Raw genomic sequence first — 25,058 nt, forward strand, 5'->3', positions numbered from 1 at the left:
AATATAAATTAAGCTTGAATGCCAGAGAGTCTTACAGATTTGTGCACAAAACCCGCAATAGTGTATTTTTTTCAGCTCCTTATGTAACTACTATGAAGATTTTATTTGCTGATGTTGAGTTTATAGTAATACTAATTCAACATTGATCATCTGGTTTCAAAAAGTATTAGCCATTTGCATACTAAATTGGGCTGAACTAAAGCAACTGCATTTGCCATGCATATGGTAAAAGTTAAAACTGCATGTTTCCATGCAGTGTTAAAAGTTCCTCCCTTTTCTGTACAAATTGTGAAAATGTTTAGCAGCCCAGTTCTAACCAACTTTCCAGCACTGGTGTAGCCACAATGCAGCCCTGAGGTAAGGGAATATTTGTTCCCTTACCCTGAGGAGACTGTCATTACTGCCTCCCCACAACAAAATGCAGTGCACATACATACCTCCATTAGCACAGCTGCATTGGCTCCAGAAAGCCGGTTCGGATTGGGCTTTAAGGACCAAATCCTATCTAGTTTTCCAGTGCTGGTGCAGCTGTGCCAATGGGGCATACACTGCATCCTGTGGTGGGGAGGCAGTCACAGAGGCCTCCTCAAGGTAAGGGAACACTTGTTCCCTTACCTCAGGGCTGCATTGTGGCTACACCAGTGCTGGAAAGTTGGATAGGATTGGGCCCTGAGTTGTTCACATTTGACATAACTTTCAAGAGTCCTCAGGGATGGCAACATGCAATCAAATTTGATTGATTACATAGCATTGTGTTGTCATTCTATTCTCTGTGTAATCCCAGACTGTGTGGAATCATGCACATAACTAGCCCAAGAAGGGGAAGGGAAAATAAGAAGATAGGGAAAATTGTGATAATAAAATCACAAGTATAAAATAAATGTATAAAATACAAATATAGGTCTAAATGCATTCTGAGAAGAATTATGAACCCTTCAAATAAGCTTGTTTTGATAACAACAATGACAACAAAGTAGACAATGCAAACCTAATAAATATACTGAGGGATCATTTTTAAATCTTCAAATTTAGAAGTACGGGGAAATGTAGGGTACTGAACACTTGTTTTTTAAAAAGTCAAGTTATATTTTCTCTCTTTGCCAAAGTATCCTCAGACAGTGCAGAGGACAAAAGGGCATAGAGAATGTGAATCATAGCATCAACGACCAAACCAACTAATTTTTTTTTGTCAAAAGAGAGTAGACAATGAAATGAAACGTTTGTAGAAAAAAGTCTTTCTTCAGTACACATTGGATTATCTGCCAACATTAAATATGCAATACTATTTCATAAAAAATCTAAAAAGGCAACATCATTTTGTATATTACAAACTATCCCCAGAAAGGTTTTTCTTGATGGCCAAGTTAGTGTCTACCAGGTACTCAAATGCTAGGTAGAGAAGAGATACGAAGGGGGGAAAACAACAACGCATGTTAACACGTGTTATTTAGTGCTTGTCTCTTTAAATCACAGGAAGGGTTTGCCTGGGAAGGACTGAGCCTCTACTTAAAGAGACCAGCAGCAAATGATACATCAGCATGCAGTGCATAAATTTCAAGGATTTTGAGCTCGATTACCTCTACCCAAATACAGAGAATTTTAAAAGAAGCAGCCCTAATGGTGCAACAGTGTTTTAATGCAATTAAAATGCTAGGGCATGACTGAGCTATAAGTAAGTACTTTTGCATCTCATTAAAGTGCTATGTTTGTGCTTGCATCTTTCCCACTGAAATCAATGGAACTCAGCAGTATATATAATCTAATGTCTGAATGAAGAATGTTGGAGGGAGTCATTTCTTACCTATCTGCACCACCGTTTTGCAATTGCAGCAGCTGCAGAGTAAGCATAAAATCCATAACTGGCCTCCCTTCTTCATTCCCATTATCCCATCAAGGTGGCAACCTGAAAAATCTGTCCCAGAAAGAGATTTCTTTCCTGGTTTATAGGCACATTTTTATAGTTTTATTATTTTGGCAGGAGAACGAATCATAGTGGACAGAGTCCTTAAAAGGTGGAGCCTTACAATTTTTTCCTCATTGATTTATGAGGCCTGAAGGAGAACTTATTCGTCTCTCATATTTAAAATGACAAAGTCATTTGGTTCCTGGATTCTGTTATCTTAAATTCAATCTTTGATTTTGATAGCGTTCTTTGAAATTGTTTCACCTGGCACGAGACAAGTGCCAAGAAGCTCTTCCCAGCAGCATGAAAAGGAGCTCTCTGTCAAAGGTTCCACAGCCTCCCCAAATTTATGGGCGGAGTCCTGCAAACCTGGATCTCAAGATTGCAGTGACCAATGGTTGATGCAATAAAATGTTTCTTTGGATCTTATCCTGGGCACTGTTCTGACACTGTTCAAGATTTACTTTTACACTGATGAGAAGAGTTATTTTGGCACCTGATTGAAAGTGGGACACATCCAAACTTGAAGAATCTAAAACATGGTCCTACATAATTATAAATAATGCTCTCAGAATATTCACCATGGAGTCTGTGAGCCCTGTTGGGGCATAACAAGCTGGCCGAGAGAGGGAGATGCTCCACCAGGCAATTGGGTGGCATCATCACATGCAGCTTCACTGGTCATTTGGGTGGCAGAGCACATATCCTTGCAAACTAGCTGGGTGGGTGCATGAGTCTACCAGTCAATCAGTCAGTGAGTGGCACAGAATCCAGTGACATTACCAACCATTACCCACTCCTAGCTACAGGGGAAGGGGCTGACTAGCAGTCGCTAGCCTTAGGTGAGTGGGACTGAGCCCTATAAAGGGCTTTATAAAGGAGAGGAGCCCAAAAGAGAGAGGGAAGAGGCAGAGAACCCCCCTCTGGCCCACAGAGGAGGGTAAGCAGGGACCCAAACCTGTTCTAGGAAGGCCAAGTCAAGCTCATGGAAACTTGGGGGCCAGAGACCTGGAGGAGCAACAGAAAAGAGAGGGGGACAGGAGGCAGAGGGCCGGGAGCAACCCAATGGCAAGCCCTCAACCAGGGACTCAGGGGGCAGCTGCCTACAGAGATTTTGTACAAATCCATGTAAATCCATTTAAGTCAAATCCATGGCAGTGTGTGCTGCTATTTTTAAAAAAAAACCAGTGCCAGCTTCCCAGTATGAAGAGGTACATCAGATTAGTTACTCTGCTCTTATTAGGACTTGTTGAACCCACTTTGCCACAGATCCATGGTTTTGAAACAACATTTTTCATGGACCATTTGCCAGAGGGGATATTTGAGTTTTGTTAATACAAGGCTTAAACATTAACTTTGCGATTCGCTTCACAGAGTAGGAGAAAAGTCTTTTCCTGGCCTGATTCTTCATTCTGATTCTGAAACAACAACAGCCTTGAAGATCCTGCTAGAGGTTTTCTGCTGGCGAGCAGATTTTGACAGATGTGTAAAGAGAACAAACACCCGCAATGCACAAGAACAGACATGCTAGAAGTGCTAGAGAGCTGCTTTTTTTTTTTTTTTAGCTCCTAACACGCTAGGCGTAAAGCCACTCTCCTCAGACTTGGAGAGTCACCTGCCAACCTCAGCAGGTGGCACGAGTCCGAGGAGACCCATGGGGCTAAAGCACCTTACCCGGAGGTAAGGGGAAAAGTTTCCCCTTGCCTCTGGCTGAGCCTATTCTGGCCCCTATCCTGTGTTGGGTACCGTGCCAGCCTCTTGGCTTGCCTGTTCCAGCGCAGGGTAGGATTGTGTCCTTAATTGACTGGAGGCAATGATTAAACCTTGCAAAAACACCCCAAGTACGTTCAGCACTGTTCAGTACGTTGACTTCTTTTTTAAAATAAATTATGCTGGAAGCATGCTGGCAACATGCTAGAAATGCCACTTCTGCCTAGTCCTCTAGCCAAAAATGAACACAGCCTGTGTTTAAGGGGGAAGAGTGAGTGTGTGTTGCCTCCCCTTGGCCTGGAGCTCACTGCACGTCTCCTGATACAATAGAAGTTGCCCAGCCTTTGAAAAGGGAGGTGAGGGCTTCCAGTTCTGTCCCTCTCCTTAACCTCCATCACTGCTTCCCCCATCTCTAGTGGGTTCAGCACATGTTTGAGATAACTACAATATACCTCTTAACCTCCACAACCTTTGCCAAGTCCTCTTCCCTCTTGAGTAGCATCCTATATTAACATTCATAGTTTTATCCTGCTTTATTAAGAGATCTTAGTTATGTGAAGGACAACTGGTCCTCCTAGTTTTTTCACCAGACCTTATCTGCTTGTGGATCCAGCTCAGATTTGTCAGGTAACATGACTTAGAAGTCACCACAGTATAACACCTGAGAACAAATTCAGTTCTTTCACATGCCCCTCAGATCCACACTTTCCCCAAGAGAAATACTACAGTGTCTTTTCTTCTGGTCACCAGGATAGCAATGCCACTTTCGTTGCTTAGATTTAGTGTTTTGAAAATCAAGTTGTCCATGCATCTGTGGCATATGTTTGCATCAAATTAAAGTCTACATGGCCATTTTTGAAGTTCACATGCACACATGTGCCAGGTCTACTCTTTACAGATTCCTTAGTACCTACATTCTTCTAGTCAGCACAAACAATACTTATTGCCAATGGATACAAAGAGTAATTCAAAAGAAGGCAGCTTGGGAGAAATCCTGAACTTGGGCATAGTGTTCAAGACAGCCATGCGACATTGAATAGGGAAAGGTGGGGGAAAGGGCTAAGGTTAAGCTGAGTGCCAACAGCGTAGGTGCTTCTGAAAACCATGGGATTTGATGAGGCCACTCTGGGGCACAGAGAGGGAATAGCAGGGGACCAAAAACTACAGAGCATCTTCCTCCAGACTGCAGTTTGAACTTCATTTTCAAAAACAGAATTGCTATTTTAGGGATTTTCAGAAAACCCTGGGAAATCTCACTAGTTGATACAAACTCCTTTATCTTCTCCTGAAAATTCTCAGGTGTTTGTCCTGGGAGGCACCCTGAAATTTCACTTTGCATGAAATGTCAGCATTAACTCTGTTGCAAAATGCTTTTTGAACTCTGAAGCCTAACTGCTTCTATAAGCTTAGCATGTTCAAGCGTGCACATATCGAAAAATACAACCAGACACAGAGGCTTGCTTTTGAAGTGTGCCTTTAATTATTTGAAGCATAAGAAGCTAATTCAAAAGTCTGTCTCATAAAAATCCCCATTTGCTTTACAACAGAGGAAAACAAACAAACTTTTCTCTAAGTTTTTTTTTAAACACAAATAAATAAAGCCCAGTGGAAGACAGTCAAAGAGAGCACAGATTCAGAGGACTGTGCAAATAAGGCAAACCACTCAATTATTTGTGCAAAGCATGTACAGTCCTTTTTTAATCTGTTGTTTAGGTCATGACATTTTTTAATCTGTTGTTTAGGTCATGACGTTCCCATCCTTCATTTCCTGATCATTTGAACTTCCCTCCTGATGCAGTGCTTAGTGCTCTGTCACCTTCCTTTCACACTTGTGTGCTGTTGGTGAACGAATTGGATTGGTCGCATTCAGTGTTGAGACAATCGCAGCTGTCCACATAGAGGTAGCTGTGTTTCATTCTCACCCCGTGGGGACATAACAGAGTGACTTCTTTCATGGATGTCTTTGCCTCCCTGCAGCAAGAGCACTTGTGCTCCATTGAATTGGCTTCAGCAGAGTATCTGTGGCATGAGAAAAAGAAACCGTTATTTTGCGGTACAAACTGAAATGAGGAACAATTTTAGTGACAGCGAGGCAGTTAAAAACGGAATATGGTGTCAGAAAGTGTGCAGATCTCGTAGCTTCATTTCCTAAAAGCCCACATCTCAATGTTCTTGTCTATATAGCCGATGTACTATGCATTTTAAATGTTTGTTCAATGTGCAGTTTCTGCATATACAAAAAGGGCATCCATATCTGACGGATTTCACAGCAGAAAATCAGGTATAGTGCTAGGGCAGCAAAGTGGCTGAGAAAGTGTGTGATGAATATGGTAATACCCCATTTTGCTGATGCCATCAAACCATTAAGTTTTCTTTGGCAAGCTCCTCTCCCTTAGCCTCAACCTTTCGTCTCTACATATGCAATATGAAGATAAAACCAACCTTACAGGTTTATTACAAAGCACACAAAATAGCATACATGAATCACTTTGAACAATAACTGCTCTGTTAGATTTCTTTGAAATCTTTACCCCAATCCTAGTTGGTTTTCATTGTCTTACATCATCATAGCTTCCTGTCAGGTTTAAAGAACACTTGATCCATGAGACTGAATCAATGTAAGAGTGATAGAATCACATCCCTGATATTGATTTCCCATTGATCTGACATGAGGTAGTGTCGGAAACTAGCTTTATAACACCATCCTGCAGATACGATATAGTTTCAATAGTGCACAGTGAGTTTTGGAGCATTGCTTAGAACTTGGCATGTCTTTCTGTGCTTCCTAATAAATGCAACACCATTAAAAAGATGATACACCATTTCAATAGATGATAATTCTTCAATTATCATACATTTTTCTCCAGTACAAATATGATTTTGGCCAGATCTTACTTTAGAGAGCAAGCAGCCAGATTCTTATTTCTCAGCAGCATGTAATGCTTACGTTGTACCAAAGAAGAATAAGCACACCTTTCTAGAACCACATGTCCTGACATGTAGCCTCCATTCTGGAGAACACAAAACTCTGTTTTATACAGTTTTACTAAGATTGTTGTTAGTTACCTTGTATCTGCTTTGCAGAGAGTGTGATCAGATATGCTCTTGTTGGATCTTTTTTTTAAAAGAACAGTGTTTACGATCAGACAGGGCTTCATAGCTGCAAGGCCAGTTGATAGGGCTAGAAAATGGTCAACAAGGACTAGGGTGTTGACTCATCACATTTAGGGTAACTGTGTGTACCTCTCCAAGGGTGGCAATGAAATTTTTGAGAGACTGCAGTAGGCCTTTAGATCTCTGTTGGGGATATCTGGAGAAATATCTGGATGGCAGGAGAAAGTTAAGCTCCAAGCCAGGTTCCCCATGTTGCCAGCATAGTGTGGGGCAAGAAGTAGGAGTAGGGATTTGGTATCTACCCTTAGATAAGCAAGAGTCAGAGTTAAAATTAGAATCAATCTCATGAGGCCATATGGCTCAGGGATGCAGTCTGGTGATTCCTTGGGCTTAAATTGTGGTATCTATCTCAAAGTCTGTCTGGCTTGGGTGGGCAAAGCAATTTGACTTCCATGACCTGCTTTCCAGAGGTTGGAGTTGAAAAGCTGGTTCACCAAGAGGCAATCTCAGGCTAGAACCAGGGTGGTTTCACCCAAGAGACTCTGGACAAGTTAGCTGTCTCCTTTGGAGCAGATGCCCAAACTTAGGGGGGAAGAGATACATAGATGGAACCTTCCATAGTTGTAAATTGATCAATTGTTATATTTCAATAAACATGGCCCATTTTACTCCAAATCACATGGTCTCATGTCTTTTGTGGTGTGTACCACAAACGAAGGTTATTTAGAGCTTCTGAATGATTGAGGTTAGAAAATATGGAATTGCTGTGTATATGCATATCAAAGGATTTCTGCTTCTTATTGTCCAATTTGGCTTACGTACATTGAGTAAGTTCCACAATGTCCTTCACACTGAGTCACAGACACTTTTTCCTCTGAGCGGCAACCGGCGTAAGAGAGATAGTCTGTTATTACAGTGGGGGAGCATGCTGGTTGTGATGGTGGTAGTTCAGAAAGTATACCTGTATAAGAAGAGAGTTTTAAAGACCTTCATTAAGATGCCTCCATGAACTTCAAGTTTTTTATTTGCTCTGAAAAACACATGTGGGTAAATATGAGGGAAAATCAAGGGTAGAAGGAAAGGGTGAAGAAGATATTTTAAGCCAAGAGAGTGATTTCCAAAATTATAAGATTATTATTATTAAAATTATTCTATCACACAGAAGTGCATCTGATCATTACTGGAGGCCATGCTTTATAGGCCCATTCACAATTGCCATTTCTTTAACAAGATACTAGAGGTAGTGCTTCTTAATGGGCAAAAACAGAAAATCTACACTGTATGTTTAAAATTCCAGGGTCATATAAATAAATCTGTTCAGGGTCTTTTTTGATCAGCAGAGAAGCCCTGATCCAAGAGCACCATATGTACAGGATGCAGGTGGAACTTCAGAACCATTCCACACATCTAGTAGGGTGATCCACAAAGGGAAGCACTATTGCTGAATTGAGGCAATTGTCTTTATCACTGTAGTGCCTGAACATTTGTCCAATCTTAAGCAGTTAATCAGAAACCTTGCTTATAGTTAGACCAATAATAAGCAATTGCTTTGCTGGGGCTGCTGGTGGTAATAGAAATTGAATTTAAAACACCTCCTGAGGTGGCACAAGTTTGAGGAGAGCAGAGCGGCTTCAAGCTGCTCTGAACTCTCCGGGAATGGGGGTTGGGATCCTGCATAACTGCTGGATCCTAGCCCTGCCTCCCACTCCCTGCCTGCCCACCTCCAGGGCCACCCACTGCCAGCCCTCCGCCCACCCAGGAATGCCTTCCTCCTGCCTCCTCCCCACCCCAGTGTGTGTCTGATATGTGTGTCAGATAGTTAGGTAGGTAGGTAGGTAGGTAGGTAGGTAGGTAGATAGATAGATAGATAGATAGATAGATAGATAGATAGATAGATAGATAGATAGATAGATAGATAGATAGATAGATAGACGAGGTGACCCAAAAGTAGGTGGACAGTAGGCGGAATAAATGTTATTATTTACTGTCCACCTACTTTTGGGTCACCCTGTATAATGATTGCATAATACTTACATGTTTTACAGCAGCCATTAGGTAATAATGTAATGGTTCCCTAAAAAAAAATACAAATCAAGTATGTACATTTGAATATTGTTTGTTACTGACACATCTACTACAGCAAAATAATAGCTTAGTATTATTGGATGAAGCAATCACTAGATGAGGCTTACGTCATATTTGATGGTTAAGGTTCAGCAGGGAGGACATCTTTCATTTAAAATTCAGTGAATACTCAATAGGTTATATAGAAGCTTCCAGTGGCCCAAGATGCAGCAGCCAGGCTATTATCTGGAATCAGGTGCTGGGTGCATATCTCATCTATTCTGTGCCGGCTCCACTAGCTGCTAATAAACTTCTGAGACCAATTCATAGTGCTGATTTTGGCCTCAGTAAGAACCTGCCCATTCTTTTCATTCCTGCCCATGAACCTGCCCATTCAGTAAGAACCCTCCTTTTCGGCCTGCCACTCACAGAAATGGAACAAGCCTCTAGCAGAGAGACAGCCTTCTCTGTGGCAGTTCTTCACCTGTGGTAAGTCCTCCTGAGGGATATTAGATTGGGTTCCACTCCTCTGGCCTTCAGAAGAGGACTGGAAACCTTCCTCTTTGAATGAGTTTTCTAACTTCTCATTTATCACAATTTATATTATAAATGTTTACAAAAATGTTTTTAAATTTGTTCTAAAGTTTTGTAACCTTCTTTGTTAAGTGGGGTATAACTCTTGTAAGTAAGTAAGTAAATAAATAAATTAATTAATTAATTAATTAAATGTTCAGTAGGTTGTTGATATATGGGTTCTCTGAAGAAAGGATTTGTGCATGCAATGGATAATGGGAATTATTTAATTCCCTTATATTTTGAGCAGCAGATGTTCTTGGTGTACTTAGATGGATTTTAAATTCAATCACTGCATTTATATTATTCTCTCCCCTCCCGTTGCACATGGAACATTCCTACAGCAGCTAATTATTATTGCTATTTAACTTCCTATTTTTAAAAACCTTATCAATCATGCAATTATTTTAGTATCTTCTCTTTCTTTTGGACTTTCCTTTGTACTCTTATCACTTTGAGATGATTGATCCTTCCAGAATACTACACAAAATCCAAGGGTATCATCCCTTGCTCACAATGTGGCTGAATCAAGTAAAAGAGTTTTCAAACATTTACTCACAGGTTGGCACCTCTTCTCATTAAATGCTGGGCAGGATATATTTGAGGTGGAGGCGATTAGTTGTGAATAAATTTTCACACAGCTGTAAACAGTGCAGTTGTCTCTGGGATCGCTCTGTTGTTCACCAGGCTACACAACACAAGGAAATAAATTCAGTATGAGCTAAAAACCTTTCTCCTTTCTAAAGTTCTCTATTCTCACTTTATTCTCACCCTATCCTCACCCTGCAAGAAACAGGAGAGTCTATATTTTGGAAGCCCTTGAGAAACACATGGACATTGAACTACAATGATAGCTAGAAACACAATGCAGTAATAGTCTCATTTACAACTGTGACTCACAAGCTGTTATTTTGTTTGAAAAATGACCAACATGTAGCAAGTTAAATGAAAGAATGATTAAGGAAAAGCTTATGAGTCACCTGTAGCAAGGCAAGGAAGAATCACCCTTACAGCCCAAACCTAAATAAAACTCTGCATGGTGAGGCAGCAGTACCAGCATGGACTATGCTGCATTCCTTGGGGGATTTTCAGCTGCTGGAGGGGTAAGGGGACATTTGCCCCTTGCCCTGGCATCAGCCCCAGCAACCTCTATGAGTCAACTCAGACTGAGTTGATCTATGCAGGTTGATCAGGCCAGGGAAGGGGGTTGGGATTCAGCATGTACTGCTGCCACCGAACCCACCCCCCTCCTGGACCTGATCCAACCACTCCTTGCCCCCATCTCCTTCCTGTTCCACCATCTCCTCATCCCTCTCTGCCCTCCATCCACCCCCTGCGACAGGCTTACCTACTCTGGTGGTCCTCTGTTGCTCCACCAGCATGCACAGGAAGGTTCCAGCCTTCCCACAGAAACACCGGTGCATTTTATGGTGCTTTTGCAGCAGCCTGAGCCGGAAGAATGAACGTTCCACCAGCACAAGCCTTGGTTAGGATTGGGCTGTTGGGTCACCAAGCAGGAAATTATTTATAAACTGGCAGGGGCAGATAGTTTGAAGACACAGGAAGCAGAGGACTTCCTGTATCTGAAACACAGGACCTGGAGTCATGAAGTCAGTGGATCAGGGAAATGAGTTAAGGGGATAAACAGAATAAATTTTATGTATTAATTTGAAAACATCCAGCCAATGTCTCTCATCACAAATTGCCTTTTCTGCTGTGCAAATTATAAGAATGAAAAGAAAAACTTTATTAATAAAAGTGATACACTTACTCTTAAAAGAATAACATTATCATTTGTATTTAATATACACTTTGTCTGGACACATTTCCCACAGCATTCATCTGGATCTGCATGAAGAGAATATCCCTAAAGAGAAAGAGATGTACCATTATGCATGATCTCTATCTATAACACCTTAAACATGAAGAGTAGTTTACAATATTTTTTTATGAATTTTGGTTGCATTTGTAGCAGGGAGAGGAACAGGTGCGGGATAGGGAATCACACTCACAGGGCCCAATCCTATCCAGCACAGGAGCAGCACCGCTGAACGGCTACCATGGGATCCTGTGCACCAGCGTTTCTCAAACTTTGAGGGAGCTTGACTCCCTCAGTAAGTGTTTGCAGAGGAGGGGCTGAGATAGCGACGCAATTCCCAGGATCGCGATGCTGGGGGGGGGCGAGGGGGTGCTTTGTATTTACTTTTAATTAGGTATGGCTGCTGGAGGCTGCTGGAGGTGTGGGGAGCCCTGTACAGTGCTCCCTGAAGCTTGCAATCTTCAGTAAACGGAGGTGCAAAGCACTTTTGTTTTGCAGGAGGTGCTTTGCGCCTGCTTTTTCTGAACGTTCCAAGCCTCAGGGAGTGCTACAGAGGGCTGTGTAGAGCTCCCCGCACCTCCTGCAGCCTCCAGCAACCATACCTAGTTAAAAGTAAGCACAAAGCACCCACCTCGCCCCCCCTTAGCAACGTGATTCTGGGGATTGCATTGTTGCCTCCCCCTTCCCCGCCCCTTAAAGGGACAGGGGAAATGTTACATGAACTCATGGGTCAGCCCTGTGTTGGGCTTCTGAGTCCAGCACGGAGGGAGAGGATTTGGCAGAGGAAGCCTCAGCCGGTCCCACCCCCTCCCAGGCCTGTCCCCCCCATTCTGCCCTATATCCACTCTACCTCTACCCAGGACAATGTACTTAGCTGCAATTTGAAACATCACAACTTCAGGACACTCTAGATATTACTGTAATGCATAATTGAGGCTGCAATCCTATGCACACTTATCTGGGAGTAAACTCCTTTGAACTCAGTGTGGTTTACCTCTGAGTAGAAATGCCTAGGCCTGTGCTCTAAGATAATGGTTCCCAAAGTTTTAAGCACCACAACCCAACTCGTCCTTCGCAGTGGGTCGCAATGCGATGATCCTCCTAGTGCTGCAAGACCTTCTTGGGAGGCCCCAGAGACCTCTCCCAGGTTGCCCCAGGCCCGCGACATATTCTATTGGCCCTCACGGGCCTCAGAATGTCCCACAGAAGCGACCAGAAGCTACTTCCGATCAAACTGGAAATTGCATCCACAAACCAGAAGTTGCTTCCGGTCCCTTCTGATTCCCTTACAGAGAACTAGAAATGAGATACAACATATTTCATTATATCCGATTGCTGCTTTTTTGAAGAGAGCAAAATTTCTGATTGCTTTCTGATTGCTTAGTGTTGCTTTCTAAAGATGAACCAGGTGGAAAATTCCACCTTGTCTCTGCCCTGACAGAAGTGTATACAAAGCAGTCGTATGAATCAGGTCAAATCAGGTCCATTTTAGAATGTAATTCTCCCATAAACATTTTCAGCAACTGTTTTTAAAAAAGCATGACTGAAGCTTACTGGATCGCATTGCACATTGCATGGAACATGGTTGCAGCTGATGACATTCGTCCCAGTCTCATCTTGTTGATCTGTGCACTCACACTGCTCGCACCTGCCTCCTAAGACCGCTGAACCAGGCTACAATAGTGGAACAAGAGTTATCTATTAGCAAAGCGCACCATGAAACAGACCTAGTCAAATTATTTCAGTCCAAAATATATTCCTTTAAAAATGTAGTAGAGTAAGAATGGCAATGACTGGCACTACTGTACTTCGTTCTAATTTTCCACATGGATTCTTGTTGCATTGCCTCTTTGGCTTTTCCTAGTTTTCTGCTCCCATGAATATCTGCCCTTGCTCTGTTCACACTTTAACTTAGTTTTACTGTTTTAGGCCCAAATCCTAACCAACTTTTCAGCACTGACACAGCGGTGCCAATGGGGTGTGTGTTGCATCCTGCAGTTGGGTGGCAGTCACGGAGGCCTCCTCAAGGTAAGGGAAATGTCTGATCACTTACCGCAGAGCTGCATTACCCTTGCCTCGCTACTAGAAAATTGTTTAGGATTGCACCCTTAATTGCTTTAGAGCAGTGACAATTTCTTGAAAGATTTCACCTCAGTAGTAAAAGTGGGTATATATCTATAGATTACATAACCTGACCAGTCGCTCAACAAAACTTCTTTTTAGAAGATTACATTGAGAATCAAATGATATTCACCCCACAGAGTCACCCACAGAAAAAAAAACAAAATTTACCTTGTATTCAGCACCATTTTTCACACAAACTCCTTTAGGAACTAAATTTGAAAAAAAAAAAAAAAACTGTCAACACTATGTTCAAAGACACCTGTATCTTTAGAAACCAGCCTACTATATAGCCCTCTGTCAAGAGGACAATATCATGTAAATAGTTCTAGCTTGAAGACTGATTGAGGCTAAAGTACTTGAGGGACCCAGACAAACCTGCCCAAGGTGCTAATCTAACCCCCCTTGGTCTTTCCTTCCCCTACCTTCTTTTTGATCTTTTCCCTCTTACTTGCTATGACCATATTCTCCTCCCACTGCCACCAGAGACATTCTAGGCTGCCTGTATTGTGTGTTAGATGTTTATTGTTGCTTCCTCAATGATTATTGTTGTTGTTTTTTTAATTTTGTGTAAGCCATGTCCACATAAGTGGCAAAAAGGTGGGATAGAAAATATATCAAATAAATAAATAATATTACATTATTACTATTACTATTAAGAATATTTATGTACCACTTTTCAACTAGTTCGCAAAGCAGTTGATGTAGCAAAACAAGTCTATTTCTATTTCCTAGTGCGTAACAATGCTTCCAGTCACATACACCATTATATGCAAGCAAAAATAGTTTACTGTGCCAACCCTGTATTTTTTTAATTGTAAGGAGAAGTTGCAAAGGGCTAAAAACTAGAACATAAAGCACAGCAATATACTCTCTGCCTTTCCTCTGCTTTGGCAACACCTGGCCAAGAATAGCCTTCAGGGGGAAAAATGCTGATCCTTAAAAATGATTCTGTTCATAATTTAATGAATCTCCAGGGGAAGGTAAAAGTGGAGCTGTCACTAAACGTGACCCCAAGAGCCAATCAGCACACTTGGCCATTCATGGTCACTGTCAATCTAATCCTCCACACCTACCAGTGGTTCTGTCTATCACCTCTTTCTGCAATGGACTGTGCATTGTTGTTTATTGAGTGTGCAAGATGTATCTACAGAAACAGCCATGCAAGGAATGATTGTGCCATGAGCACAAAGGCTATAGGCATACATTCCATCATTCTATATTTCTGTTGTCCTGTTATGACTGCTAACCAGCCATCCCTTTTGTTAGGCACACTACTGGATGATACATGGCCCCTGTAACTTCCCATCACTCCAAGAAGTGCACAACAAAATTATATTAGTGATTGCATCTACAGGTATATGCTGCTCTTCACCAAGGGGCTAAGGACCCAATCCTATCCAACTTTCCAGCACTGGTGCAGCTGCAATGCAGCTGGGAGGTAAGAGAACAAATGTTCCCTTACCTTGAGGAGGCCTCTGTGACTGCCTCCCCACCAAAGGATGCAATGCACATCCTATTGGCTCAGCTGCACCAATCCTGGAACATTGGATAGGATTGGGCCCTAAGGCAGTATACATGATGCTCCCAACCTGTTATCATCACAAAAACGGAATAGGTTAGGCTGAGCTACTGACTAGTCCAAAGTCATACAGTGAACTTCATGGCTGAGTTGGAATTTGATCCTGGTCTTCCCTAGTCCTATCCTGACAAGGCTACTACCAATTTTACTCCTATATGTGCAAGGCACTGTGCATTCCATTGTGGAATAGCAAGCATGCAGCATTGTGCTTGATCCACAGTCTTCTAGATTGTGGGCTTATTCTGCAAACAATTAACCTGTGATCCTATTCATAATAACCTGGAATTAAATCTGAACAACAACCGCTGGACTTAGGATCATTCTTGCTAAGGATCATAACATGTTTAGGATCCAGGACCTAAACATGCTTAGGATGAAGGAGCCAGTCTGAACTTTCCCAACAGTTCCTTCCATAGTTTCTTTTAATGAACTTACCACAATCATAGTCAGGGCAGCACTTTCCTGTGGGAGTCTTAGTGGAGAGCTCAAACCCTGGTTCACACTTAGGAGGCACAGTTGTGCAGTCACTGACATTGCATACTGTGAAGCAGAAAGGGCAAAACAAAATTACAGAGAGACTGGAAAATTCCTTAAAAAGTAAGATAATGGCACTATCATGCATTATATAAGCAATTTAACTTTAGAGACTTCATTAGGGAAATTGTAATTAAGAATATTTATCTGGTTCTTAATCCTCTGGTTGACTAGTCTTCTCAGGGCACAACCCTGACAGGTACTTGGGCTCATGCAAGTCCCTTGCGCTGGCCCAGGAGTGTTGCAAAAGTGCCATAAAGTACTTTTGCACCACTCTGAGGAGAGATGTGCGTTGGCCTCCCTGCGCCAACGCAGGGCCTGGGAAAAGGGTGAGTTGGGCTGGCCAAGTTTGGCCAACACAGGTCCGGGGGGGGCATGGGGAGGAGGCAGGAGGGAGGCGTTTCAGGGCAGGGAAAAGGTGGGTGACAGGCGTTCCTGGGGGCAGGCAGGGAGCGGGAGGCAGGACCAGGATCTGGCAGTTATCTGGCGGCACAGGATCTGGCGGCACAGAGCGGCTCCTGGATGCTCCATTCTGCACCACCTTGTCAAGTAGTGCAGATCTGATTAAACCCATCAGCTGCAGCATGACACGATAAAGGGATGCAACATGACTTGATAAAGGGAAAGGTTTCCCCTTGCCTCAGGCTGTGCAGCTTTTGGCCCCAAACTTGTGTTGGATGAAGTGCAGGCCTGCTAGCCTGCCTGTTTCCAGCGCAAGTTAGAATTGCACCCTCAATAATGTAATATATGCAACTGTGTTATAATAACTGAGTCAAACCAATAATCTGTCAAGCCTTGTGTTCCATTTGCTCACTACTGACTTATGGTTTCACCCTCAGAAAGATGTGAACCACACAAGGCTATCAAGATGGACTTACTGCATTTAGTGTTAAAACAGCATTCATCCTTAGGATTGACTTCAGTGATTTCATAGTATCCTTCTCCTTTACACGACTGTTTGTCTTCTGGCGGTGGGCATTTATGGGGTTCACAGATAATGCCATAGCCTCCTTCCAGGCAAACACAGTCTTTGCAATCAAATATAAAGGTCTCTCCAAACTGTCATTGAGGAAAGGAAAACATGCAAATGGTTGTTTAAAAAAAAAAAGTATTAGAAGTTACAAAAACTAGAAAAACATATCTACAAACAAGTAGCAAGAACACAGAGAAATGTTATACAAGAAAGAAAACAAATACAAATTACATGCATACCATAAACAACCAACATTAACTGCATTAACATGCTAATTTACACTTAAGTTGTAGATATGTGGTTTAACATTCAAAGAGCCCAATTCTATTCTTCCCCCTGCCAATGCAGTGGTACCAAAATGGCTACCACTGCATCCTGTGGAGGGAGGGGCAGTTGCGGAAGTTTCCTCAGGGTAAGGGAACAAGTTGGACTTGTTAGGATACTTAGGATTTCCCAGGGGTAAGCCTTCATGGTGTGTGTGTGTGGGGGGGGGTGGATCTACTCAGACCTGCACTAGCTAAATAACTGGTGCATGTCAGCATGGACCCATGCCACAGGATCAGGTCCGGGAAAGGGGTTAGGCAGCTGCTCAATCTGCCCCCTTCATGAACCCAATCCACCCAGCCCCCTTTACCACCTTGTTTTGCCCTTCCCCATTCCATTGCTTAAAGTGAGCAGGAACAGGATTGGGACAGCAGTAGCCCATGTCTTCCTCTAGCACCATTGCAGGAAGAGCAGAGGGGAAAACCTTGCAGCCTCCTTGCTCTCCCTGTCCACCCAGCTGTTTAGGAAAGTAGGGCCTCCTCTACCTGCCCCCTTCCCTTTGGCTGTTCTCAGTGCAGCCTCCTTCTCTCTCACTATTTCAAATGAACAGGAAGAGCAGAACATGCTGGAGGACTGAGCTGAGAGCAGTCAACGGGAAAGGAAGGGAAGAGTGGGGGCACAGGCTCCCTCCCCTCTCGGTACCCACCTGGGGTGAGTGCATGCATGCTAATGTGTGCATGGGTCTTTTGTAGGGGTGGGGGCCAGGAAACAATTCTGGGGTGCTTCAGGCAACACCCAAGTATTTGGTCAAGCCTGCCAGAATGGTCTATAAGTGTTTGAATGCCTATACACTTTTAAGTATACAAAAGTCTAATTCTGTCCATGCATTGTGTTCAGTGTCTGCTATCTGTGTATATATGGAGCTCAGCAGAAAGAAGAAGGGCTATAAATTCATGTTGCTATTCTCCAAAAACTATCATTATGGATTCCTTGAGGAGATTCACTATAAAGAGTTGAAAGCTGGACATAAAGTTGTTGGGATTTTGCATTTTTTTTCCCGTAAGAGAAAAACAAACATATTTTGAATGCTTCAAAGTTAGTACAAAATCAGCACAAAATAAACAAGCTATGCATATTACCTTCCTTGGTATATTATCTGGTCCAAGACATCCTGTAAGCAGAATAAAATAAACCTTTGTTATTCATGCTATAGTTCCTGACAGTCAGGTATCACAACTATGAAGTATATAAAAGATGAAGATGAAGCAAAACTCACCACAGGTTTTCACACAGATATCCACACCAGCATCATAAAGTGTTGTCCCATCAGGGCAGAAACAGCCTTCCATTCGTGTTTGGTTAACTCCTATTAAGCTATAATAGACACACATTTCAGAGAATCAAAATTATTCTCATCCAGTCTAACCAGAAGCTGTAGTCTGACTTTGAAAAATCACCTATGCTTGATTTTGAAGATGATCTTGTTTATTGTGCCAGGATTGTACTGCATTCCAGAGACAATGTGGGTGTCTCCATTTATTTGTGCTGTAGTTTGGCATTAGAATATGTTGATGGGGTCCATGCAAGTATGACACAGAAGGGTCAGGGGAAGGATGCAGGGAATTCCATGATCTTTCAGGTAACAGAGATTGTACATTGGCTGACTGGTAGCATTCAAGGAGTTACTTTTGCTCAAACCTCAAGTAAGGGCAGAGCTACGTGATCTTGTGATGGCTTTTCTTGCACCATATCTTATTTATGAAATAATTTGTATTAGCATGGGACCGTGGCTTGGGCAAAAGAACCCAATATTTTCCAGTGGAGGACTTGCACTCTTTCATCTGACTCAACAAATACTGATACAGCATTGGCCAGTAATACACATCCAGGTAGGGACTTCGGGTGAAAAGCAGGTATGCGTCTACAATTTCTTATTCAAATGAGTGTTTGTTAAGTGTGCTCAGATATGCACAAGTAGGGGTAATTCATGTGAACCTCCCTAATCAAAGGGTGTGTGTGGGTGAAATGTCATGTGAATTGGGCTGAGTCATATGTAATCTCACATATGTCAGGAGTGCATGCTCCCTTCTATACTATATACCACATCCCTGGCTATGTAAATGTATAAAACAGTACACAAATAGTACATGAATCCTGAATGTCCTAACAGTTTGAGCTTTCCAGGACTGACTGTCATTTCAACAATTTCCCATACTTAAGAATATTATGTCTTATCATACCAACGAGAGGATGGGAAATCCACCACATTAGATGCTATAGACATTCTGCACATGCTAAATGCTAAACAATACCAACAAGTTCATCACATCAGCTTAATGTAGATTGATAGTACTGAGACTTGACTGAGAGAAGATAATTACCCAGATTTGCAAGTTTCCTCTTGAGTAGGACCACATGCTTTATAAACTTTGTTGGATGGGCATTCAATAGCTAGAACAAAAAAAAATTAAATTTAAAAGGTGAAAGATGCACAAAGATAAATGTGAGATTACTCTTTGAAAGTTATGAAGACATGCCCTTTAACTCTATAGTTATGCTAACAGTTTCAGCTGAATAGAAGCATGCACTTACAGCATGAGCCATTGGTATAGCTTCTCCAATCAATACAGACCCCTTGGTCTGCACAGGTTGCTGCATAGGCTTGAAGACTTGCACATTCCATATTACTATTAGGAACTCTGCAGCTATCAAACTTGCAGGCTTCATAGTAGCTATCTGGATCAACAGCTTCATGACATGGCTTGAATACACTAGATATAGGCAAAATACATTACTGTTAGGCATACATCAACAAATATACGTAATCAAATAACATTTTAACTCTCCAGATGCCTCCCACCATGCTGATACAGAAGAGGCAAAGAATACGTCTTATTCTAAAACAACCCGAGAAGGTGGCAGAAGTAAAGCTTAGTAAAAGTTTCTCATTGCACATTGTTAAGCCAGTGAAGTGCAGAAGGCAGAGACACAGCAATAAAATGCAGAAAAAGAGGCACAGGATCCCTGTCTACGTGGGTGAGAGAGGGAGAATTTTTACCTCCAAGGTTAAGCTCCCAAAGAAGAGCCAAAATAACTGCACTGGCTCTTCCTCTGAGCCATCGTGCTGGCACCATTGTCCTGCCAAACCTCACTCAGTGCAGGGGATCAAGCAAAGTACCCAATAATAACAAACTGGGCAATTTGGACATGCAAATCACTGCTGGGCAAACTGAGCATGCAAATCACTGAAACTAGTAGCTATGGGTACAAGAGATTATTTCCTTTGTGTTGCAGCTGAAGAAAGAGTACAATGTCTGAACTTAGCTGACTGCTGATTGCAAAACCAGGAAGAATCTTTTTTGTTTTCTGCTTTCTGTAACTTTTGGGGGGACAGGGAACCATTTACTGATTTATTTAGCTATGTCAACCACATAGTGAACTACTTTCACCACAGTCCCAAATGCTTATTTAATAGTACGCACGTCATTAACGAACTCCCCGATCCTATGTGGCATTGAAGCCACCAGCACAAGTGCTCTAATGGTGGAATGTGCTTTCTTGCCATCACAAACGGCAGGCTGGAAGTGTGTGTAGCAGTGCACTTCCAGAAAGCCTGCTGACGTCAGTGAGAGCCTCCCAGTTGGCCCTCCCCACCACAACAAGCGGTGCAGCCCATTTTGGTGCAGCTGCATGCGGTGGTGGGGAAAAGCATAATAAGATTTCGCCCTGAATTTCATAATTGTGAAACTGGTTTCAAAAGAGGAAAAAGAATAACAGTTACAAAACTATCAGTAATCTGTACTTCTTTGGGGATAACTCTGTTGCCCCAGCTTGACATTTGCAGAGACAATAAATTTCTAAAACAGTATTACTCAGGTTGCAATCCTAACCTCACTTTCCTGAGAGTAAGTCCCATTGAACACAATAGGACTTACTTCTGAGTAGACCTGCTTAGGCTTGTGCCCTCAGTAGAGCAGGAGACCACAGAAAAATCACACCAAAAGCAACGAGAGACTAAGGAGAAGCATTTTCCAAAAACCAAAATTGTTTGGAGCATATTTACCTCCCTTGTAGGAGCTCACAGATCGGAGGTGCAATGCAGTCGGGCCGAGATGTTGGTCCCAAAACTGGGGGAACTAAAGGACAGAAGCGCCTGGCTGTGTCATCAACAACCCAGTCATCTGCCATGACTTCACAATCAGTTTCAGACACAACGGTTCCATTGCGCAACATACAGTCATCTGCTGTATTGTTGGTGCACGTGCCTAACATGGACAAAAGGCAGAATAGTTGATACAGCAGTAGACCTCATGTTCCTGTCAAGCAGAATACTTCATAACAACAAGAACAGTAGTAACAATAATAATCTAATAATAGCAGTAACAACAACACAAGATCTGATGGTGGATTCACAAAATGCATTTGGTTTTCACTTGCCAGCTTTGTATTTCTATAACACAGATTTTGTCGCTCACATGCAAACAATTCCCATGAATGCGGAAAACCAGATTGCACATGGTACTGAGCTGTTGTCTCTATTTAAGCCTATTGTGAGAGCATGATCTCAGAATGTCCACCTACAGATTGCAGGGGCTTTTCTCATCATTTGCTTGTCAGAGTTTAATTTTAGAAGCAAAAAACAAAATCAGCCTTACCGCATTGTCCCCAGACATTGTTGCCAAATTGCTCATAGGGCAGCCTAACAGTGAAGCTCATGCCATTGAAAGTAACGTTCATCTTCAGTCTAGAAATTTCCACCACGTAATTTATACCTAATTGGAACACTCTCAAACCAAACTTTTTGTAAGGTAAAGCCACTGTTATTCCATTTACAAGCACCTGATGTCCAAAGGAGAAAACAAGATACTGTATAAGTAAATGGTAGGTAATATTTACAGTGAATTATGGTTTTCTTTTAAATTTACATTTTATACAGTATATAAAAATAGTGCACAATTTAAAGGACAGTAAAAAGTAACAATTTTAGTCAACTGGCTGCCTTAGTTTAATTGCTTAATTAACCATTTAAATTGATTTAAGTGAATAGTAAGCTGTCCTAATATACGCTGAATATATTAATTGAGCCATTTGCCTTGATTGCAGTGACCATATCATCAAACATTAACTGAATTTGAAGTTGTTGCATTTAGCAATTTACACTATGTCACCAAAAGGGAACAAAACAAAATAAGGCAAAATTCATTTCAGAATTTATCATCAATGAATTAATTACTTGACAGTACAGATTAATTTTAAAAGCGTTGCATATGTACAAAAGTCATATGTTGTCTTCATTTACATTTAGATGGATTCAGTGTTAATCTCTTTCTGTATAAAAGAGTATAGGATTCCCTTAACAGCCATTTTCCCAACTCAGGAAATCAATCAGATGTCTTATTCTAGTTATGCTGCCATGATCATGCTGTACTAGTGTAGCCCAATTGGAACTGAGCCTGGGTTCAAATCCCTGCTAATCCACAGTCTCAGAACGTAGCCTTAGACAAAGAGAGTTTGAGGATTTGGGAGCTTATCCCCATTGTATAGACTCAGAGCAGCAGGAGCCAAACCCCGGGCTGTGGGCCAGATCCAGCACCTCCAGAAAGTCATCCCTTTTGTGAGCAGAGCTCACCATTCCACACTGCACTGTCTTATCTTGCCAGCTGATCTTCTCACAAAGTCACACCCAGCAGCCATTTCCACTACCCCATAGCCCCAGCCAGCTTTATGCCCAGATTTCCAGGTGAAAGCAGCTGCCCAAAGTGACTTTGTGAGAAGACTGGCAGACAATTTAAGACAAGGCAGCACAGAACAGTAAGCTTCACTCACAGCAGGGATGGTTTTTGTTTACACAGCAGGCCACTGGCATAGAATCACAGGTCACAGTATGGAGTCCAGGCTGGGAGAAAAGGGAGGTGAGGCTAATTCAGGGAGACTGCAGAGGAAACAGCAATCCAGTTATGGATGCAGCATGTCTTCCTGGCAGCTGATCCAAGAGGAGGGAAGAATGAGGCACAAGAGTCCAAAGGCCAGAAGAAATGAATACAGCCTGCTTTGAAGCAAAGCCTACTCACAAGTGAGATTGTACTCACAAGTAAGAAGGGGAACACCTTGGGGAGCTGCCTGAAAAATAAAGAAGGGAGATACTGAGGAGGAAGATTCTTCTGAACTGTTCTCAAAGCAAGCCTGGAGACAAGGAGAACAATTGTGGATGCCTGTCAAACTCTTTCTCTTCTTTTGAGGCCACAGGCAACCAGCGTGTGCTCCTGGGTGAGGATTCTACTGGAGCAAATGGTGAGGCACATCAGCATCTGCCTGTTCAAAAGTTGCATGAGTACTCCAGTCTACACAGTAAGATCCAGGTGAGCATAATCCAAGTGAGATGGCTCCAATGTGGTTGGAGCCATCTCTAACACTAAAGCATGAGAAAGTCGTTGAACATGAACACATGCAAAGAAATTCCAATTCAGGGTTTATTTGTCCCAGTTCTCTACCTGTATAGTAGGAACATTAATATTAATGGCCACATTCAGAAGAGTGTTTGAAAATAGTTATGTGACATAGAAATGATTAAGAACAGCCACAGATAATCTTGATCAATCATCTGGCAAAATCAGAGCTGCATCTGGCCAGGTGCAGGTATGACAGTGTCCCAAAAGTTGTTACAATTTGAGTGCTGAAAACTAGGTGCTGAAAAGGAAGACATTTTTCTCATACCTGTACTTTTATGGGAACTGACCGGACTGTTGTTATCTGCACTTCTTGGCTCTCATGCTTAACAATCAGTGTGCGTGGGCAGGAGACTGGTTCCCGTGGATCACAATGGTAGTTCTCAATGTACACCCCAAAATTGTCGACACGTTTTTCAATCTCTTCCACCAAAGTATAGGTACAATTGCCTTGATAACTGTAGTAGAGGCCATCAAATGTCTTATAATGTGGATCTCCCCAACCAGTACAATAGCCTTCAGAAAGACAACAAAATTTGCTTAGCAAACAAAGGAAGATGCTTATCGTCTTTTGTAACTAAAAGATCTAGGGCCCAAACCCATTGTAGTTCAGCGCTGGAACTGAGTTCCAGCAACAGCACTGGGTGATAAAGCAGGTTTATGGCATTCTCCATGCAGGGCGCACTGACACTGACCCAGTGCTAGTAAGCGCCAGGTGCAGCACTGGACAGATGCCGCCTGGAGCAAGGGAAATCTCCAGGCAGCGGTAAGGTCTGTTGGTGTGCGGTGGAGCTGTTTCAGGGGGAGGGTGGGGTGAGGGAAGTGACTGGCCCAGGAGGGGGGAGAGACTGGTGGAGCCCTGCTCCATCGTATCCTAATCTCCATGTTGGGCTAAAAAGTCCAGCACAGAGCCTCTTAAGTCTGCACTGGCAAAATAGCTGGTGCAGATTTGAGAAGCCCCATTGTGGGGCCTAGGGCTTCCCCGAGGAGACCTCCAGAGGCCCCAGTGGTGACAATGGATGCAGCAATAGCTGTTCGGGCACTGTCGCATCTAGCAGCAGTGCCAGGCATAGGATTGGGCTGAAAGGCATCCAAAATAGTTTTTACACGTTGAGGAATACAAAGTTGTTTATTACTAATTAAAACTAATGAAGTTCTAAAACACATCAGAGGGCTTCAGGTTAGAGAGGGACAAAACAATGATTCGGACAGTGTGGAATGCAGGAAGTAACACAGATCTCCCACTTTATTGCTGTGTGCCACAGGCAACAGGCCACAATGTCAGATAAAGGCCAAGTAGAGCATCCAGATATGCAGTAGTTGGGGTGTAGAGGTAGAACACTGACAACGTCACATGCCACTGTTGGCCCTGGTGTTATGGTTATTACCAGGGCAGGAAATTTGAACTGCGCTTCTGGTGAAATATAAGCACTCCAGATGTAGGGAGACCATGTGCACCTCCCCTTTCAATATGGGTCCTTGAGCACCAAATGGATTTTCTATAGAAACTTACAGTCACATTCCCAATGCCAGCAGCATTTATCCTCATCTTCCACGAGGACAGGAGTAAGGCCATTGGAGCACACGGGCTCAGGGGGAATCTCACAGACTTTTTGAACAAGCTTCCATGTATCATTTGCAATACATATGGCCTCGGTACAGTTACACGGCCACCAGGATTCTCCTGGCTGCATTTTGAGAAGAAAGAGAGAAAAGAGATGGTTCTTTTATCAGAGAAACAAACGCATGTCCAGATATAGATCTTATTGGATTAGCAAGATATGCAGCAGGCACTGGCATTGCCCCTGCCATTGGCGAAATGGAGTGTATCTTGAGCAATGGCTCCCTCTCTCGCCTTTGGTCAGTGGAAGGAAGAGGTACTGCTGTTGCATCTTGCCCTACTCAGCAATGAGAATGGAAGATGGGAAGGAGCTGCCATTGCTGCCAAGTCCATT

At 42.6% G+C, this 25,058-nt stretch overlaps 1 protein-coding gene across 1 annotated transcript in view; it reads right to left on the reverse strand.

Moving 5' to 3' along the window:
• The window catches only part of MUC2 (mucin 2, oligomeric mucus/gel-forming), an 85,175-nt gene that overhangs the window by 1,649 nt on the left and 58,468 nt on the right, over window positions 1-25,058 (reverse strand). Inside the window, 13 exon segments of the mRNA XM_066619512.1 lie at window positions 11,136-11,231; window positions 12,738-12,857; window positions 13,476-13,516; window positions 15,322-15,426; window positions 16,299-16,479; window positions 17,797-17,828; window positions 17,934-18,010; window positions 19,006-19,108; window positions 19,250-19,428; window positions 20,721-20,922; window positions 21,313-21,496; window positions 23,372-23,619; window positions 24,617-24,791. Coding sequence (XP_066475609.1) covers window positions 11,136-11,231; window positions 12,738-12,857; window positions 13,476-13,516; window positions 15,322-15,426; window positions 16,299-16,479; window positions 17,797-17,828; window positions 17,934-18,010; window positions 19,006-19,108; window positions 19,250-19,428; window positions 20,721-20,922; window positions 21,313-21,496; window positions 23,372-23,619; window positions 24,617-24,791 — 1,743 coding nt within the window.

Source organism: Tiliqua scincoides, chromosome 1, assembly GCF_035046505.1.
Source record: "Tiliqua scincoides isolate rTilSci1 chromosome 1, rTilSci1.hap2, whole genome shotgun sequence".
NCBI classification, from domain to species: domain Eukaryota; kingdom Metazoa; phylum Chordata; class Lepidosauria; order Squamata; family Scincidae; genus Tiliqua; species Tiliqua scincoides.